Source organism: Phacochoerus africanus, chromosome 1 (genome assembly GCF_016906955.1).
Source record: "Phacochoerus africanus isolate WHEZ1 chromosome 1, ROS_Pafr_v1, whole genome shotgun sequence".
NCBI lineage: Eukaryota > Metazoa > Chordata > Mammalia > Artiodactyla > Suidae > Phacochoerus > Phacochoerus africanus.
In genome coordinates this window covers 288684335-288703369 of record NC_062544.1, presented here as the reverse complement: position 1 = coordinate 288703369, position 19035 = coordinate 288684335, and the positions used below count along the sequence as shown (strand labels likewise).

The following is a 19035-nucleotide window of genomic DNA, read 5'->3' as shown; positions in this document are numbered from 1 at the left end:
GCTGCGCCTTGCACTGCCCACAACCAAGAAAGGCACGGGCTTGGCGTGTCTGGATCTTGAGAGGACACGTCTGGGTGCTGCTCCAGCCTATTGACTGAGGAAGCCACAGACTGTCAGTTTCATGGGAGCCTTGGACAAAGAACTGCAGCTTTTTTTTTTTTTTTTTTGGCTTTTTAGGGCCGCCCCTGCAGCATATGGATGTTCTCAGGCTAGGGGTTGAGTCAGCTGTAGCTACCGGCCTCCACCACAGCCACAGCAACGCAGGATCTGAGCTGCATCTGTGACCTGCACCACAGCTCACAGCAATGCTATATCCTTAACCCACTGAGCGAGGCCAGGGATTGAACCCACATCCCAGTGGATCCTAGTTGGGTTCTTAACCCGCTGAGCCACAAGAGGAACTCCTCCGCTGAAAACTATTGACTTACGAGAGTTTAACATAAATTCTATGTTTTGTATTTTTCCCAGTGATAAAAGGAAACCGGATAAAACTAAAAAACACAAAGGCCACTCACAAACACCACAGGGCTTTGATTTTATTGTGTTTTTTTGTTTTGTTTTGTTTTGTTTTGTTTTTGGTGTGTTTTGGTTTTTAAACAAAGCGTCCACCTGTACACTTTAGGAAAACAAATGGCAGGAAGCCATCCTCTGCCTCCCCCAGGCCAAGGCCGGCAGGATCAGGCAGGCGCCCACACGGCCAAGGTACGAAGCTACAATGTGCTAAAACCACACGGAAAACACCCCCTTGGCTCTGAGCACAGCGTCAGCGTGAGGACACGTATGATGACAATGCCGCCCAGCGCGCCAGCCCGCACCACGTGCTTCCCTCGGAAATTGGGTCTTTTCCTCAAACACAACTGTCACGGGTGAGAGCCACAAGGATTTTATTCACTGTTTAATCTTCTGGCAGGACTTCTTTGAAGTGGAATCTAAATACAGACAGAAATAAGGTAGCAATTTGTGAGAAGGCTTCACATCTTTCAAGAAGAATTCTACGATTCGAAAACACTACCACTGAATTAATCTTACGATAAAAATAAGAATTACAATTAAGATAGAGAGCGGTTTAAGTTATGAAGGTTAAGAAACTCTGGACAAACTGCATCTAAGCTGAGACATAATCTTCCTGGTCGCTGAGAGAAAGGCCCAGAGGCCCAGGCGGCTTGAGGGCGCTACGCACCCACGGCCGAGGGTCTCCACTCACAGCCCTGCCCTGATGCCGCTGCTGACGGGCGACACCGACGGCAGCCACCAGGCGGGGCGGGAGCCCTCTTTTCTCCCTGACGGCACGCCCTGGGTCGCTTAGACTATTTCCGAAGATAGAGGGCCTTCGTTACCTGGTGGCACAGCTCCCAGTCTTTGCTGGATCATCTCTAAATGGTGAATATATTCCGTCAAGGAACGTTCTGGATCTTGAGAAGCACTCAGGGATCTTTCAGATCTGGGATTTGGGGCTGGACTGGATCTGCAAACAGACCCACCGCCGCCCCAGGAAAGAGAGAAAGCGCCGACCTCAGCGGACGGGGTGCTGCAGAGAGCGCAGGTGCACCGTGACGCTGGCCCCTGACCAGACCCTCGCAGGGAGTGGGGGAAACTGGGTGCTTGTTACCTTCATGGTTTTCCTTTACCACAAAAGAAAAAGGAAGGCTTTGTTTTTGGTTTTTTTTTTTTGTTGTTTTGCTTTTTGGGGCCACATAGAGGTTCCCAGGCTAGGGGTCGAATCAGAGCTGCAGCCGCCGGCCGACACCACAGCCACAGCAACGCAGGATCCGAGCCACATCTGTGACCTACACCACAGCTCACGGAAACGCTGGATCCTTAGCCCATGGAGCGAGGCCAGGCATCGAACCTGTGTTCTTATGGATACTATCGGGTTTGTTGCCACTGAGCCACAAAAGGAGCTCCAAGGCTTTTTTAAAAAGTGCCACATGGTGCTTTAAAACCAGCCTCTTTACAGTTTCCCCGAGTGAAAACAAGTGGAAACCACTGTCTATCATTCACTTCACTGAATCTTCCCATGCGAATTATTACCCCAGCAGACCCTGCCCAGCGTCCCTCAGAGGGTGCCTTTCCCGGACTGTCCCAAGCTGTCCCGCCGCCCAGCCCCTTCCCCCTGGCCTCTAGCCGCGACCCGGGGAGGCCCATCTGTGTCACCGCTCACCTCCTCTCCAGGGCAGGGAGCGTGTCTTACTCATCTGCCTGACCCCGCAGGGAAGAGGCCTTGGCCACCATCTCTTCTTGCCAAGCTATCACCAAGCTGGGCACCGGGAGAGCTGCAGGGTCCCTGCCCACTGCCCCCCGACCCCCCACCCCCCCGCACCCCAGGACAGGACTGGGCTTCTGGGCCCTCACGGGCTCACACTGGTGCGTGTGTTCCCCGCTTGCGCTAGGATGAAACCTCTCGAAACACGGCCCGCCCAGAGACAGGCTGTAGGCGCTGCTCACAGGCCTGGGTGTGGCTTCCCCACGAGTCAGGGCAACTATGCCTGAGCTCCTCCCGCGTAACAGGCAGCTGGCACAGAGACCATCCCGACCAGAGGCCAGGGGCCGAGAGCACGTGCGAGCCTGATGCCCAGGTGGACGATGGGCTTGGCTCTGACCACCTCAGGGGCCCGGGAAAGCACACGCAGACTGCAGAGGCCGCACTCTGCACGTGCGTGGGTTCAGATCCACGGACACAATCAGAACGTTCCTACTCACTCCAGGGTGGGTTCCAAGCACGGGACGGGTCACAGTTGAAAGAACCGACAAACGACATAATCATGTTCAGGCACCTCAGCCGGGTGATCACCACTGACAGGGTTCAACCGGAAGAAACGCAACGGCAATCCCATCTTTCAGGAGCCGCGCCGGGACGGGACTCTCACGGTCAGGAAAACAGGGCGCAAACCGTGACGCAGGTAACTAGCGTTCGCCAGGCCCTCGCGGGACCAGCCAGACCACACAACTGTGTGCCCCCAGGGCCGCAGGGGTGACCGTCACACAGAGTCAAACCTCAAACCATCGCAGCCACAGGATACCCTTTACTTGAATTTTAAGGAAACTGCATTCGACAATTTAACACAAGGCCTCTTAATTGCTTTTGTTGTTTTTTTTTTTTGTCTTTTTGCCATTTCTTGGGCTGCACCCACGGCATATGGAGGTTCCCAGGCTAGGGGTCTAATTGGAGCTGTAGCCACCGGCCTACACCACAGCCACAGCAACACGGGATCCGAGCCGCATCTGCAACCAACACCGGATCCTTAAACCACTGAGCGAGGCCAGGGATCGAACCCACAACCTCATGGTGCCTAGCTGGATTTGTTAACCACCGAGCCATGACGGAAACTCCCTCTTAATTGTATTTTTAATTAAAAACTGTTGTTTTTTCCCCAAATACTTTGTGGATGTTTAATGCTATCATGTTAACTTCTCAACTGCCACGTGAGTTGTTAAGTATAAAGATAACGCTCTGTGTGCAAAAGCCCAAATCCCAAAGAGCAGCGACCAGGTAAAGCTAACACCAGGGCCATGCATGCACACGGCTCACACGGGCTGGGGGCCTAGGGACACCTCTGTGCGTGGCCCTTGTCTCTGCACACCTGGCTCCAGTGACGGCCACAGCCCCACGGAGGAAACACAGCTGCGGGCACACTGCTCACCTGTCCCTCTGGCACGGTGAGGCTTTCCGCACAGGGTCCCTGGCATGGCTGGAAGACACGTCCCGGGTTGGTGGGGATTCGAGGGCGTCAGGTGGAGACCGTTGCCGCCGTGGCACCGCAACAGCTTCCCCAAGAATCATTTAACAGCAGAGGGATTAAGGAAAGAAAAAATGCATTTTAGTAAGAAGGCCCAGCCACCAAAACTCAAAATTTACAACTTTTTAAGAGTCTGCATGGTAATTTCAAAACTTTTTTTTTTTTTTTTTTAATGTCGGGGCTGCACCTGTGGTAGGAGGTTCCCAGGCTAGGGGTCGAATCGGAGCTGCTGGCCTACACCACAACCACAGCCACACGGGAATCCAAGCCACGTCTACGACCTACACCACAGCTCATGGCAACACCAGATCCTTAACCCACTTAATGAGGCCAGGGATCGAACCCTCGTCCTCATGGACGCTAGTCGGGTTCGTTACCGCTGAGCCACGATGGGAACTCCAAAAACATTTTAAAAGCATCTGTTATAAAAATATTTTTTAAATCTCTAGAAGAGGAGTTCCCATGGTGGTACTGTGGGTTAAGGATCCGACATTGCTGCAGCTGCAGTGTAGGTCACAGAGGCAGCTCTGATTCGACCCCTGGCTGGGGAACTTCCATATGCCACACGTACAGCCCACAGCCCCCCCCCCAAAAAAAACCCTCTAGAAGAAACCTGAGTTTCCATCACCGGCATTTTACTCCTGCAAGGCTGACCCTGAGCCCCGTGTCCAACTGGGCAGCGTCCTGGTGGAGCACTCGGTGCCCTGATGGAGCAAGTGGGGCCCGGGGGGTCCAGGTGGGGGGGATCCCGGCCTCAGCTCTGAGGAGTGGGAGCGGCAAAACCCTGGAGGCCACCCTGGAGGGGGCAGACTTTCCTGAAGGACAAGGAAGAATCTGATCTCAAGATGTAACGATGCCCACATGGAAATCAAAGCCTGGCACCACCAGGAAGCCCGGGGCACCGCCAGGAAGCCCAGGGGCCACGAAGGTCACAGGGCTCCAGAGACGCTGCCCGCAAGTCTACCCCTGGGCGACCACCACAGCCGACTCGAGGGCTGAGGCAGAGGCAGCGGGGCTCCCAGGAGACGGGCACGGGGGAAGAAGCCGTTGGCCGGCCCGCTCAGCATGTCTGTGTTCCTGGGGCTGTGCTCCTCTGAATGACTGTTTTCACCTGCATCAGCTGTACCGCCTTGTGCTCATTTCCCCAATGAAAACATTTTCCTCCAAAACCTGCCCCACGGGCGAAACACCCATTTCTCATGGCGCCTCGGGACGCCCCACGGGCCCCGGGGTGGCAGAGGGTACCTGGTCGAGGCGCCCGGCCCGGCGCTAGGGCTCCTCTGCCGTCCACCTGCTGCCACTTCTTGACCAAAAAGCGTAACCTACAAAGAGGGGAAGAGACGCCGAAAGCTAGAGCGAGAGCCGTGCACATCCGGAGGCGACCCGACCCCGAGTGACAGCCCCGCCCGTGTCACCATGCACCCGACGGCCTCACAGCCCGAGCCCGGGAAGGGCCTCCCTTGAGCCTGCTGGGAAGGCGGAGGCAGGGTGGCCGCCCGGGGCAGAAGCCCGGGTGGATGGCAGTGGGTGCGGTCAGTGGACCTGGAGGGGGGCCTGGGGGGCTCGGTCCCCGCAGGTGGGTCTCGAAGAGGCTGCAGCCCAGCCCGCCCTCGGCCCGGGCCTCCGACGGAGGTGGGCTGGCCCGGAGCACACTCGGCTGCACAATTCTTAGTGCACAAACATTTTTAGAAGTTATAAAATATGCTTTTATATAAAACAAAAACGTTAAATCATAGAATAAAATAAGTTTTATCACTGTTAATTATGAAATAGTCCAAATTCCCTCTCAGGCCGGGGAGTCCCATCCCGGCTCCCAAACTGGAGTCCTGTGCGTGGAAGGGCCGGGGCGGGTCAGGGGCCAGGATGCGCCCCAGGGCCAGGGGCTCCCAGCACGTCCACAGGGACGTGCCACAAACAGCCTGCCACAAACGGTGGCCCCCCGTGGGGAGGGGCGGCAAGAGCATCTCTGTGCAGCACCAGCTCGACGGAAACCTAAGAAACTGAGACACGGGCGACGCCGCCGTCCCCGGGAAGCACGGTATGGGTCAGGCTTTGCGCAACAGCGAGGAGGCGCCTGGACCCGTCCGTTTCAGGGGCGCAGGTTTGGATGATGTGGTTCCCGGAAGAAAAGGGTCAGGGAGAGCAGAGCTGCAGAGTTTAAAGACCGGAAGACCGGAGACCCCGAGGCAGGGCCCACAGGTACCTTAAGACGGCGACCACCACCCTGACGGCCGTGCGGAACCTCGCCAAGGGCCGGGACGCTGGCGCTTTCTTATCCGCTTGGGAAGGAAAGACGCCCAAGTGGGCGATCATGGAGAGTGTTTCTTGTTCAGAGTCTTGGAATCCACCGATCAACAGTAAAAGATACTTCTTTTGATAAATCAGGGCTTTTCTAAAGCTCTCTGCCCTCAAATAATGCAGGTACAACTTCTCCATCTAAAAAAAAAAGGGGGAAACTTGCCATCGGACGTCTGACTCGCGGTGAGCAGCACGCGAGGGCCAGGCGCTCTAAGAAAACCACTCTCCTCAGCAAATCATCCCAACATCGTCACCAGAAACAGCTGCTCCGAGTTTGCTCGCGTCTGTCGGACAGAGTGCAGAGCCCAGACGTCCCCCCAGCAGCTCCGAGGAGCCCTGCGGAGGGCGGCCACCAAGTACGGCCCAGGCGGGAGCAGGCGCGGGCACCTGAGGTCCCGCAGGCAGAGGCTGGCGGCTGCGTCCTGGTCCAGGTTCCCCCGACGGCGGCCCACAGCCCGGCCCTGTCGGAAGCCTGACGGCCTTGCCAGAACACCCCACCCAACAGCCCAGACGTGCCAAGCCCACTGCAGCAAACCTGCCCAGGGGAAGACGCTCGGCTTGGTGGTCCCCCTGGTGAATGTGAGCAAATACTGACGGAAGGAAGCCACCAGCTGGACATAATCTCCTCCAAAAAACCGAAGAGGAGGGCGCACGATCCGGGTCACTTCATAAGGCCCAAGCCAGACAGAGACGACCAAAAACCCTCCCGATAAACAGGCCTCCAGAAGCCAGATCCAAAAATGTTCCGCAAAACATAAGTACATCAAAATGCTACCCCCCACGATCGAGCGCGGCTTTTCCTGGGACTCTGAGTAGAGTCCACCTTCAGAAACCAACATCACCTGCACATCGCGAGAGGAAACAAGAGAGACCCACCGTCACAGCAACACACGCAGAGCAAGCACAGCAAACTTTGGTGCCCACTCACACCACCCGCCTCCGCAAACCAGGGGCAGGAGGAGCTCCTGCAAGCTGCTCCCGGGCCTCTTCCTGCACGGGGAAGGCGGCCCCTCTCCAGGACTGGGTGCTGGGAGCCGGGTGCCACCCGGGCCCCCCCACCCTGACCCGCCCAGCCTGGGCCACGGGCAAGGAAGCTGCGAAGAAGGAAATAAACTCCTTATTCACATACGACAAGACCGTGTCTGTAAAATCCTGCAAAAAAGGCTCGTGGGGCCACAAGAGGGGCCAGCAAGGCCGCAGGGCAAAGGTCAGCCTAAGAACACCAGCCACGCACCAGAAAACGAACGCTTTTAAAGCACCATTTACAACGACCCCTGAAACCGTGAAAGAATCAGCTGAAAATCTCACAAAATGTTCAGAAGAACATCTTAGTGCTCTTCAGGCTGACAGCTACAATTCACTTCAGCAAGGAATTTCCAAAGATCTAGGTGATGGAGAGACGAGCCTGGGACACAGATGGGAAGTCAGTACAGTTCAGCTCAAACGCGGCTACAGGTAGGAGGGCAATTCTTGCCCTAATTTTTTTATTTCCCTTCTTTGGCCGCCCCTCGGAACATGGGAGTTCCCGGGCCAGGGATCAGATCCCAGCCGCGACTGTGACCTGCACCACAGCTGCCGCAACGCCAGATCCTTTAGCCAGGCTGGGGATCGAAGCCACGTCCTGGTGCTGCGGAGCAGCTGCTGAGCCCACCACAGCACTGCAGGAACTCCCTGCCCTGATTTTTAATAACAGCTTCACTGAGATACGATTCGCGTACCATAAGATCTATCCTTTGAAAGCGTGGCACTGAACTGGCTTTTGGTACATTCCCAGGGGTGTGCAACCATCACCACCACGCGACTGCATCGCCAAGCGTCACGCGCACCCTCTCCCTCCGTCTCGGGCGCCGCCTGCCTGGGCCTTTCGCGGTGCGGAGCCTGACACCGTGAGGCCTCTGGGGACCGGCTCCTTCCGCCTGCTGTGACGTTTCCAGCCACACCTGTCAGGCCTTTCCTCCCCGCTACCGTCCGTTTATGGACGTGCTGTATCTTATATATGCAGCCATCAGGCAATGGGCGTTTGGGTCATTCCCACATTTGGAGTGACGAGTAATGGTGACAGGAGAGCGTGTCAACAGTCTTACGTGGACATGTACGCGTTTTCGTTTCTCGGGGAAACACCCAGGGGTGGGCTGCTGGGGAGGCCGCAGCGCCCTCTCTTTTGAGGAATTGCCAGACTTTTCCGCAGCAGCGACGCCACTGTCACCTTCCCAGTTCCTCCCACAGGGATCTACAGATTCTGATACAATCCCAGTCAAATAACCAGCAAGAGTCTGAAATTTATACTGAAAGGACAAAGGAACTAGAGCAGCCAAACGACATGAGGAAGAAGAAAAGCGGGCACACTCCGGACGTGGACATAAACCCGCACTGATCAGGCAGCTGACAAAGGGCACACGGACCCAGGGGACAGGACAGAGTCCCAGCACGCACACAAGACACTGTGGAAGCGCGTGTGACAAGGCACAAAGTCAGGTCAGGGAGAGGGACACTCTCGTCCACAGCAACGCTGGGAAAGACCTGGGCCCAGCCCTCAAAGCCCAACAACACGAACTGAAAACAGATCGTAGACCTAACGCGACACGTCAAACGCCTGGCGGGAGCCAGACAGGAGCGAACGGCAGAGACCTCGTCCGGACGCTCGTTCTGTCAGCGCCGCTCTGCGGGGACAGCGTGGGCCGGGGAGACGTGTGCAAATCCCGCATCCGACAAAGGCTGCGGCCGGAGGGCAGAGAGACCGCCCACAGCCCAACAAGAAGAAAACAAAGGCTCCAACTTCAGAAGAGGCAAAACAAGACGTGCAGATACCACCTCACACCCATCAGCGTTCCGGCCAGAAGAAGTGCCAACACCTCCCAACGCAGAGACGAAGAGAGACGGCGGGGCCGCCAAGTGCTGCGCAGTGACCGTAGAAGCCGGCGGTCCCACCCCCGGGCCCGGCGCAGAGCCATGGAGTCCCATCCACACGCGGCCGCGGCCGCACGGGGCGCACGGAGCACGCCCCTCGGTGCCAGGCAGAGCCGCCCAACCGTCCAAGCATCACAGAGCTCCGATGCTCAGGAAAGAAGCGGAGGCTCCATGGCCCGGGGACACCAGAGGCAGAGCATGGAGAGCGGCCGGGGCCGGGCGAGGCCGCCTCCTGCCCTCGGCCAGCACAGTGGCTCGAGGGTCACGAAAACCTAGGCACGTGCGCAATTCAGTGTCCCGTCGGCAAGAGGCGGCTGAGCGCGAGGCGAATCAAGACGCAATTCCGACAGTTCTCACTGTGAAAAAGGTCAAGCAAGTCATGGACGAAAAACCAAAATATGAAACAGGAAAAAATGAGGCCTTTCCGAGAAAGCACCCATCAAACGATACGGACAGAAAACGACAGCTCGTTTTCATCAAATGAAGTCAGAGAATCCTAATTTCATCACACTCCTCAATCCTTAGTCAAAGCGTCCTTTCACGAGCAGGCATGAGGCCCTGTCTCATGGCAAGTGTCACAGGCGTGTGCAGGTGTGAGCCCGTGCAGGCAGCCGTGTCTGTGCGCGGCCCCGCCCGTACCCGGCCCCGGCCCCATACCCGGCGCGTGCAGCTCTCCTGCAGGGCCCTCGAGGCCCGGGGGCTCCTCTCCAGCTGGGACAGGGCCCGGCACAGCTCCGCCTTCTCCCGGGTCACCGTGCTGAGCGCTCTGCGCAGGGACTCGTTGTCGCTCAGCAGGACGTCCACCAGCCGGGCCTGCAGCGCGGCTGCCGTCTTCCTCTGGAGGGGAACGAGACCCACCAACGAGGGTTCTTTGTTAAAAGGGCTGCAGACCACTCGAGGCTTTGATTGTTGGGTATTTTCAGGGGCTGTGACTTCAACACATTGGGGTTTGGTGGGCAGAGTCCATCCAGGGACAGGAAATAACAAGAGCCATCCAATCACCAAGTCACGTTTCCTTTCAAACCTTTAGGAAGTGGACTTGGCACAAGACGGGGTGGGTAAAAGGTAAGCCTGTCCCAGTTCCCACAAGACGGCCGGGAAAAAGGACCCTGAGGAGGGACTCCGGCAGGCGTGGGACACCGAGGTGGCCCCAGAGCCCAACAGAGGGCAGGGCACACCCACCACTGAGGACGCACAGCGGGCAGGCAAGCGGGCTCAGCTCCCCTGTGCCTACACTGCACGCTGCTTGCACGACACATCTCACCGCATCCTGACTGTCCCAGAACCTTGACAGGGAATTCCCATCAGCAGCCAGGCCCCTGAAGCCCCCTGGACGCATCTGACGGGGGGTGGCTCTGCCTGGCCTGCGGTCCCAGTGCAAGTGCACGGGCAGCAGAGGGGCCGGGGCCTCAGCCACAGCACAGGACTCATCAGTGCCATGAGGGGCACCAGGGACAGGACACGAGTGCCCCCGGAGCCAAAGGAGACAGGCGGGAGGGGAGAGGAGGGCCAGTGACCACGACCAAGGAAGCGAGTCTCACGTGGCAGGAGCCGGACGAGCCCAAGTCAGACTTGAGTGTCTCCAGCGTGTGCAGCAAAGACGCTACGGCCTTCTCGTTGGACGACGTCCAGTCGCTGAGGGTCCTGGGAGAACAGGGGGTCACGAGAGAGGCACAAGGGTCAGGCCGATGGGCATCCAAAGCCTGGGGCTGGGCGCTGGGAAGCCCAGAAACCTCCCGCCACTGACCACCACCCAGGGCCCCTCGGTGTGGGGGCTGGGGGGCTCCTCCAGCTCCCGCTGCCCCTCTGCCAGGGCCCGGCCGGCTCCGCGCAGGAAAGGGAGAGGCTGACATTCCTCCCGTCTGTTCACGGCCAACAGCAGAGCCCGGGCCTCCACCAGGAAGGTGCCTCCCATCCTCGGGGCAAGACAGACACGCAGACCGGGCACCACCCCCCCTTCCCGTCCTGGGCGGGACCCTTGGGTGGTGAGCAGCTGTAAAGGCAGGAAGAGAACCCGGTTGAAAGAAACGTGGGTTTTCTGACATATCAGACAGAAAACAACATAATTCCGTCATCATCTTTCGAGAGAACACAGCCCAAGAATCCGCGCACGTGCGAGAGACGGAGTCTGTGTCGTCAGAACAAAGCCTCGCCCCAAACTCGGGATCCTTCTCAGCATCAAAGGTGCTGACCACGCGGCCAGCTCGTCCCCAGGGCTCACCTATCCACCGTCTGGTTGATGAAGCTGGTCAGCAGCCCCGCGGCACAGAGGAGCTGCTGCCGCGCCGTCTCCAGGCCCTGCTGCTGCTCCCGGAGCGACTCGGGCTCCGGCTCCGGCTCCGGGCAGGGACGCGCCGCCTCCCGCGCCTGCAGCTCCCGCGCCCGCAGCTCCCGCGCCCGCAGCTGCCGGATCTTGTGCTCGTCCCGCTGGTGCTGCAGCGCCAACTCCCGCTGGGACAGCAAAAAGCAGAGACTCTCACACGTGTCCCAGAGCAGAGACCGGAGCCTGGGGTGCACCGGCCGGGCCCCTGGACCGATCCCCACACGCTTTGCCTCAGAGACCCTCGGGGGGCTTCCCGGGGAAGGGCCCCCTCCTTCCCGAGGACCCTCAGGCACAGCCTCACGGAGGAGCAGCCCTGGACGCTGCCCTGGCAGGAGGGGTGGGTGGCCCGCCTGGGGACCACCTTCACTGTGGACCAGCCAGGGCCACACCTGCCCAGCACCCAGCCCCTCGGGGGGTGGGGGGGCAGACGGAGGGGAGAGCTGGGGGAGGGGCTGCTCGCAGGGATAGGCAGGACCGGGCAGGGCTGAGAGTGACCAGCTGCCAGGCCGACAGGTGGACCGGGCTCCCACCCGGCACCTCCTGGGCAGCGGGTGTGACTCGCCCTCTCCAGGCAGCAGCCTCACGAGGAAAGTGAGAGCCTCCCGTCCAGATGAGGAAGCAACAGAATGGAACTGGCGCTTTATTTTGCTTAGAAAAGACGACATTGGTCCTGAAACAACTCTCAGAGGCCTGGGCTGCCAGGGCCAGAGAAAGACCCCACGACCCCGGTCAAGCCACCGCCCACGGTAAAGGTCACCCCAAAAGGACCGCTAGCACCTAAAACGCACATCGAGGCGCATCTGAAGAACGATTACTAATTTAGAGGAGAAAACACTTGGGTTTTTAAGCAACAACATTCCCACACGTTTTCCCGTGCGCGCACCCCCCAAAATCAAATAAAAATTGCGGCCCAGAGTTCCCGTTGTAGCTCAGCAGAAACAAATCTGCCTAGTATCCATGAGGATGCGGGTTCGATCCCTGGCCTCGCTGCACACTGTGGTGGAGGTCACAGACTCGGCTCATTTGGATCCCGTGTGGCTGTGGCGTAGGCCGGCAGCTGCAGCTCCCTGGCCTGGGGACTTCCATATGTCATGGGGGCAGCCCTAAAGAGACAAAAAAAAAAAAAAAAAAAAGGGCAGAAACTCTGGGCATGGTTTGCAAAGCCCTTTAGGAAGAATGTGACCAAAATCTCTCCTCCCAGGGGGACACGCGCCAGGAGTCCAAGGCCCGTGCAGCAGGTGACTCTACCTGCCCCCATCGTGGGATCTGCTCTCCCCCCACCCCCACCAACCCCAGACGACTCCTCTGGTCCCAAGGCCTCTGGTGGGGGAACGCGACATTACACACAAGGTGGTTTAAACACCACAGAAGACACACATCCTGACACACAACATGCACAAACCACAGGAGAAGCCAGACACGAAAGGCCACACACTGTGTGATTCTGTTAATATGAAATGTCCAGGGTTCCCATCGTGGCTCAGCGCTTAGCAAACCCGACTAGCATCCACGAGGACATGGGTTCCGTCCATGGGTTAAGGATCCAGCGTTGCCGTGAGCTGTGGTGTAGGTCTCAGACGAGGCTCTGATCCCTCATTGCTGTGGCTGTGGTGTAGGCCGGCGGCTACAGTTCTGATTCGACCTCTAGTCTGGGAACCTCCATATGCCGCGGATGCAGCCCTAAAAAGACAAAAAGACCAAAAAAAAAAAAGTCCAGAAGAGACAAATCCACAGACACAGAAAGTAGATCAATAGGTGCCTGAGGCTGGGGTGACCGCAGGGCCATTCAGGGCTGATGAACATATGTAAAAATTTACTATAGGAGTTCCCATTGTGGCTCAGCAGCAATGAGCCTGACTAGTCTCCATGAGGACGCAGGTTTGATCCCTGGCCTCTATCTCAGCGGCTTAAGGATCAGGCGTTGCTGTGAGCCGTGGTGTAGGTCACAGACGCAACTCGGATCCCGAGTTGCTGTGGCTCTGGTGTAGGTCAGCTGCTGCAGCTCTGATTCAACCCCTAGCCTGGGAGGGAACCTCCATATGCCGAGGGTGTGGCCCTAAAAAGCAAAAAAATAAACAAATAAAAATAATAAAAATGACTGTAGTGACGGCTGCACAACACGTTGTCCTAAAAACCTCTGAACTACACAATTTAACTCAGCGACCTCAGTGTTAGGGGACTGGCATCTCACTTTTACTTACTTCTCAGCCATTTCACGGCGGCCTAACCATTAAAAAGACCAGGCCATCAGTCTTCCCTGCGCATTTTAAAAGCTTTTTATGATTCCACAAAATAGAAAAATAAAAACGAGGAAGGACTTTTCTGAAATTTCAAAATAATATTTTTAAAGAGGGCGAAGTAAATGTCAATCCATGAGAAGACACGGGATAGAATTTCCGGTGAAACAAAGGCTTTTGGTTGACCTAAAATGTCTCTCAAACGAAGGCCCATCCGAAAAAGAGAGGCAGGAGCACTTTGCCACCCACCTGCGAGGCCAAGGCCTTCCTGCCATCAAAACCAGAAACGCCGCCAGAAGAGAGAGCCACGGCAGACAAGCCCATGGAAACGGAAACCCAGACTCCCCAACAAAAGACCAGCAAGCTGAACCAGCACCACGTAAGCAAAACTCCACTCCCAGTTCCAGCCGGCTGCACGCCCGAGTGCAAGAACGGCTCGACGCGCGAAAAAAATCCATGGACGTCAAGGGGCAGAGGAAAAGCACATCCAGCACTCGGAAGGAACGAGGAGCCGAGGGACCGTCCACAAAAACCCCAGCACCACCGGCACAGCCCCCGAGGTCGGGACGCGGGCTGCACGCCGCCTCACGCCCGCTGGGCACTGCCCGCGCGCTGTGGCTGGAGCCGCCAGGCCGGCGCCGAAGCCCAGGGCACGCAAGTTGCGGAGGAACACGGGAGACCGGGTCTGCCGCACAAAGCGCCACCTTTGATGTGGAAAAGCCCAAAGACTCCGCCTTCGAAAACGTCGGACCTGACAGCCCAGTTGAGCAGGGCGGTAGGACACGAGAGCCAGGTACTAAAAACCACCCGCGTGGCGACGCACAATCTGAAGACAGAAGTAAAGAGTGACCCCACTTGCAACAGCACCAAAAAAGAGTATTTGGGACTAAACTCATCAGAAGACATGCAAAGCTTTTACCCGTTGAAACGCTGTTGAAAGACACTAGAGAAGCGCGACGGAAACGGAGAGGCCTCTGATGGCACGGACGGAAGACGGGAAGCTGTCGCGCGGGGACACGGCTCCGCAGAGAGGCTGGCGGCGCCGCAAGGACCTCCCTGCGCAAGCGGAGGAGCTGAGCTCCGAGGCACAGGGAACCGCGAGGGCCCCGAGCATCCCCAGCAGCCTCGGAAGAGAACCAAGCTGAGGACGCACACAGCCTGACTCCCAACTTGCTGCCAAGCTGCCGCGACCAGACAAGGGACAGCCCGGAGCTGGGACAGGCCCTCGGGCGCGGCGGGCTCACCAGCATCTCCTTGTCTCTCTGCCACCTCCTCCACTTGTCAGCGTCCATTCGGCTGGGCCTCGGCTCTGCTCCCGGCCTTGTATCCTTGCATGCGGCCTGCTCTGCCTGTGCCGCGCGGGGCTGCTCTACCTCTGCCTGGGCCCGCGCAGGCCTCTCCCGCCTTCTTGCCAGGGTCTGCGGGGCCTCCACGGGGGGCCTCGGCGCGGCACTTACCTCCTGCTCCCTCTTGACCTCCTCGCGGCACGGGCGCGCCTCGGCCTCCAGGGCCCGCTGCAGGGCCGTCTGCAGCGCCGCCTCCAGCTCCAGCACGCGGGCCTCCTGGCCCTTCAGCTTCTGCAGCAGAGCCTCGTGCACCTGCTTCTCCTGCGTCCGCCGGCTCAGCCGCTCCGTCAGGCGGCGCTCGTGGTGCAGGGCCTCGGCCAGCTCCCGCGACCGGCCCTGCTCGGCCTCCAGGCTCCGCTGCAGCTCAGAGAGGTGGCTGCGCTCCTGCGCCAGCAGCGCCTCGCAGCGCGAGGCCTCGATCTGCAGCTCCTTCCGGAGGTTGTCCTTCGCCGTCTGCTCGTGCTTCAAGGCCACACACAGCTGGTTACTCTGAGCCTGCTGCTTCTCCAAAGACGCTCTCAACTCCTGATCAAAAAGTAAGACGACTGTAAATCAACGACAGTGGAAAAAATGAAAAGCATTTAAACACATAAACAACTAAGACGAGAGACGTTAACCCGCGAGCAGGAGCGCTGAGGGCTTCCTGCCGCCTTTCTGCCGGGCCCTCCCGCCTCCCGATGTCAGCCTTGGGGCGAAAGGAGTGCGTGTGACAATCGCTCCTCCTGCGACCCCCGCCCCCCGCCCCGTAGCCCAGAGCCCGGCCCCCTCCCCACCCTGAAGCACAACACCCAGGACTCAGATGCGCCTGCCCTGTCGGTGCTGCTGAAGTGCAGTCACCCAAACCCCGGCCAGCGGGTCCAGGCCCACAGAACCTCGCTGGGCACGGTCACCGCAGCAGCCACATCGGGCGCCGGGCGCGGCCTCCACCGCACACGGCTGGGCCCCTCACGGCAGAGGCGGGCACAGGTGCCCTGTCCCTGGAGGTGCGGCCCCCTCACCGCCCTGAGCCCACGTCACCTCCACGGTCTTGGCGCTCTGGCCCTCCCTCTGCAGGTGCTGCAGCCGCTCCTCCTCCAGCCGGCCCTGCAGGGCCCGCTCCTTCCCGCGCTGGCTCTCCAGCTGCTGCAGTGCGGCCTGCAGGGCCTCCTCCTTACTGTCCAGCACGGACCTGGGGGGACAGGGCTCTCAACGGGACACGCTGGCACCCGGCGCCCTGCCACGTGCTCGGTCCCCACCACGCGCCCACGGGAACACAGTGCGCGCCCAGTGCCTGTCACCACACTCGGGCAAACGGCAGCTGCAGGCACGGCCTTTCACTTCAAGGGCAGGAAGGACGTGGCAGGAGCCACGGAAGTGCCATCATGACGCGACCAGACGTCGAGAGCGGGACGGGCCGCAAGGCGGCGAGCGGGGCCGGCGGGGCCGCACCTCAGCTGGAGGACCTCCTTCTGCACGTCGTTGAGGGACCTGAGCAGCCGCTCGTTGTCCGCCCTGCACTCGCAGAGCTCAGCCCTCAGCGCGCTGACCGAGCCCCGCTCCACCGCCAGCAGCTTCTGCACGGCGCTGGCCTTCTCCTGCTCCTCGCTCAGGGTCCGCTGCAGGTCACTAGCAATGCGCTTTTCCTGCTCAACCTTATACGCCAACAACTCGACTACAGGAAAGAGAGCGAGCAAATTAAACCGCATCCTTCACCAGTCCAAAGCGAGCTGCACAAACAAGGTGACAAGTCAGAGGACCAGGGAGGGGACAGGATGTGATCACTTTGGGGGACAGGCAGTGTCTATGACCAGAAGTCGCCGTTTCTGATGGAGTCAGGACACGCCTTGTGCTCACACCCCCACCAGCCTCGCCCTCGTGGCCAGTGAGCGTCCAGAGACACGTGGGCCCAGAGCGGGCAGGACCCCCCGCCATGCAGGCCACGAGGGAGGGACGCCAGGCAGCGCCAGGGGGGCTCTCACCCGCTGTTCAGGCCTAGAGGCCAGAGCTGAGCTGAGATGGACCTGCACAGAGCCCACCCTGCCTGGCGCATGAAGAAATGGGGTCACCCAGAAACGTCACCCCACCCGCCACTCCTGCACTCACTGCCTCCCACCAGACAACTCAGCCCAGGGGGCTTCCATGGAGACCTCTCCCGAAACCAAGGAGGAGACATACCCAGCGCTCTAGGAGGCTGGCGTCACCTGACGCCAAAAACAGAGGAAAGAAAACGACCATCCCCCCAGGAGCCTCGATGCAAACCCCGCCGATCCAGCCCAGAAGCGCAGGGGTGGGAGGCCCCACGCCCAGGCGGCCCAGGGGGCAGGGCCGCCTGTCACGGGCCATTAGAGTCTCCCCCGAGACGAGGCAAGAACGGGAGGGAAGGAAGGGAAGAGCGTGGCCAACAGTGCCTTTCCTCGCAGGTGCCATGAGCGTCCAAGCAGAAATCCCGCTGCCTAACCCGAACGCAGAAACCTGCCACAGGCCGCTTAGGCCTCGTTCGAGCTCCGGCGGCCCCGGTAGATGCGGTCCCGCGGCGTCAGCACACTGCTGCCACCGCGGCCCCACTGCCCGGCCCCTGGGACCCTGCGCAGGCCTCGGCCCTGACCGGCACGTGCTCTGACGCACGGGGCCTGGGAGACCAGGGGCTCGGCCACCTGCCTGCCGCCCTCCCGACAGGGGAGTGTGGGGGACGTGCGCCTGGGGCGGGGCCGAGGGGCCGCACCCACCCTGCCGGCGCAGCTGGTGCTCCTGCCGGCTCCCGCGGGCCTCCACGCTGGTCAGCGCCGCGCACAGCTGCTGCAGCTTCTCCTGGTTCTGCAGGTGCGTCAGCCGCAGCTGGGCGCGCAGAGCCTGGATCTCGGAGAGCAGGCTGCTCCTGTCCGACAGGCGAAGGTGCTCCAAGGACCTCTCCTGCAAGTCCCCCTGCAGATGGAGTGGAGAGGGCACCAGGGGACGTCAGGCGGGGCATGGGGAGGGGGCCCGAAGCGAGTACCCAGCTGGGGCCAGAACGTGGGCTCAGGGGCCCGGGCCCCTGAGGGCACACGGCACCGCCCCCAGCATCGCGGTGCGGCTTCCCGGGCCTGGCTGACACCGCCATGCACCTTGACCTCTCTGGGGAGGCACTGGCGGGGTGGGGCTCCCAAGGCCCTCTTGGTGTGACCCTGCGACCCTCTGACCCTGGGCCCGGGGCTCACAACCTGAGGCGGGGCCACCTGGAATCACTCTTTTGCTTTCAAGGCAGGCCAGTTATTGCCACAACAGAGTGAGGCTGTGAAGGAGGCAAACGCGCGGAGCTTCCCAGTTCCCGGGAGTCACGCGCAGAAAAGCACCATTATCTGTGCACCGGGGCAGGACGTGCTCCTCGGTCACTGCCACGCTCCACTGTCGGTGAAACGTGACAACCGAACACACATGCGGAACCCCTGCCCTGGCGCTCCCTGTTGGGGGCGGGGGGGCCCCTCCGGGCGGCGAGCAGAGGCGGGGCTCACCTGCTCCTGGACCACCCTCTCCAGCACGGAGCTGTAGCCCCCGGGGTCCGAGCCACAGAGTCGGGCTTTCAGCACCTCCCGCTCTTTTTCAAAGGCCTCCTGGACAACCTGCAGAAACTCCCGCCGCCAGTCGAGGGCCACGTCTGAGGGCTCCTGAAACACCAGGACAAGGAGGTGGTACTCCTACAGAAGCGTCCTGCAGGTTCAAACGGAACCTGCCCTGAATGAAGGGGACACGCGAGGGCCCGTGACCATCCAGAGACCCCAAGGGCAGCGCTGCATCGCGGGCAGACAGCCTCCCGAACACGACAGGGAGGTGAGATGGAGCAACTGCTGGCAAACGGGCCTCTCTTCCCACCGCAGCATACGAGCCCAAGGAACAGGGGAGGCCAGGCCCTGAGGGGCGGGGGGGGGGGGAGGGCGTGTGCAGGGGAGGAGGGGACGGGTGTGGGGGGCGTGCCTGAAGGGCTGGGCTCAGGCTGCCTGCCCTCTGGCCCCCTGCCCCCTTCCCCTGCAGTTCCCGGCCAGCCTTGGTCCTGCCCATGCTCCCGCCATACCCCATGGCTGGCTGGCATCCCCTGCGTGTGGTTCAGCACCTGGCCTTCATCTGTGCTGCCCCCTGGCCGTGGAGTGGATGTCGAGACCCTGTGGCCTCAGGCCTGGCCCCATTCCCATCTCTCTGCACCACGCAGAGCTCCACCCCCCAGCCCCTCCTGCACG

At 60.0% G+C, this 19035-nt stretch overlaps 1 protein-coding gene across 7 annotated transcripts in view; it reads right to left on the bottom strand.

Annotated features, from left to right (window-relative positions):
• Positions 1 to 511: 511 nt before the first annotated feature.
• Positions 512 to 19035, bottom strand: part of PCNT (pericentrin) — a 104877-nt gene continuing 86353 nt past the window's right edge. For 4 of the 7 annotated variants that reach the window (XM_047798547.1, XM_047798588.1, XM_047798556.1 and 1 more), the window contains 13 exons: positions 18316 to 18468; positions 17554 to 17749; positions 16277 to 16499; positions 15866 to 16016; positions 14747 to 15373; positions 11164 to 11393; positions 10484 to 10586; positions 9600 to 9779; positions 5941 to 6173; positions 4983 to 5059; positions 3642 to 3765; positions 1338 to 1465; positions 512 to 929 (listed from right to left, as the gene is read on the bottom strand). In XM_047798547.1, the coding sequence (XP_047654503.1) occupies positions 889 to 929; positions 1338 to 1465; positions 3642 to 3765; positions 4983 to 5059; positions 5941 to 6173; positions 9600 to 9779; positions 10484 to 10586; positions 11164 to 11393; positions 14747 to 15373; positions 15866 to 16016; positions 16277 to 16499; positions 17554 to 17749; positions 18316 to 18468 (2466 nt within the window). In that variant the 3' untranslated portion in view covers positions 512 to 888. The remainder of the gene's footprint in view (positions 930 to 1337; positions 1466 to 3641; positions 3766 to 4982; positions 5060 to 5940; positions 6174 to 9599; positions 9780 to 10483; positions 10587 to 11163; positions 11394 to 14746; positions 15374 to 15865; positions 16017 to 16276; positions 16500 to 17553; positions 17750 to 18315; positions 18469 to 19035) is intronic. The other 3 variants (XM_047798581.1, XM_047798596.1, XM_047798573.1) reach the window with 2 other exon arrangements.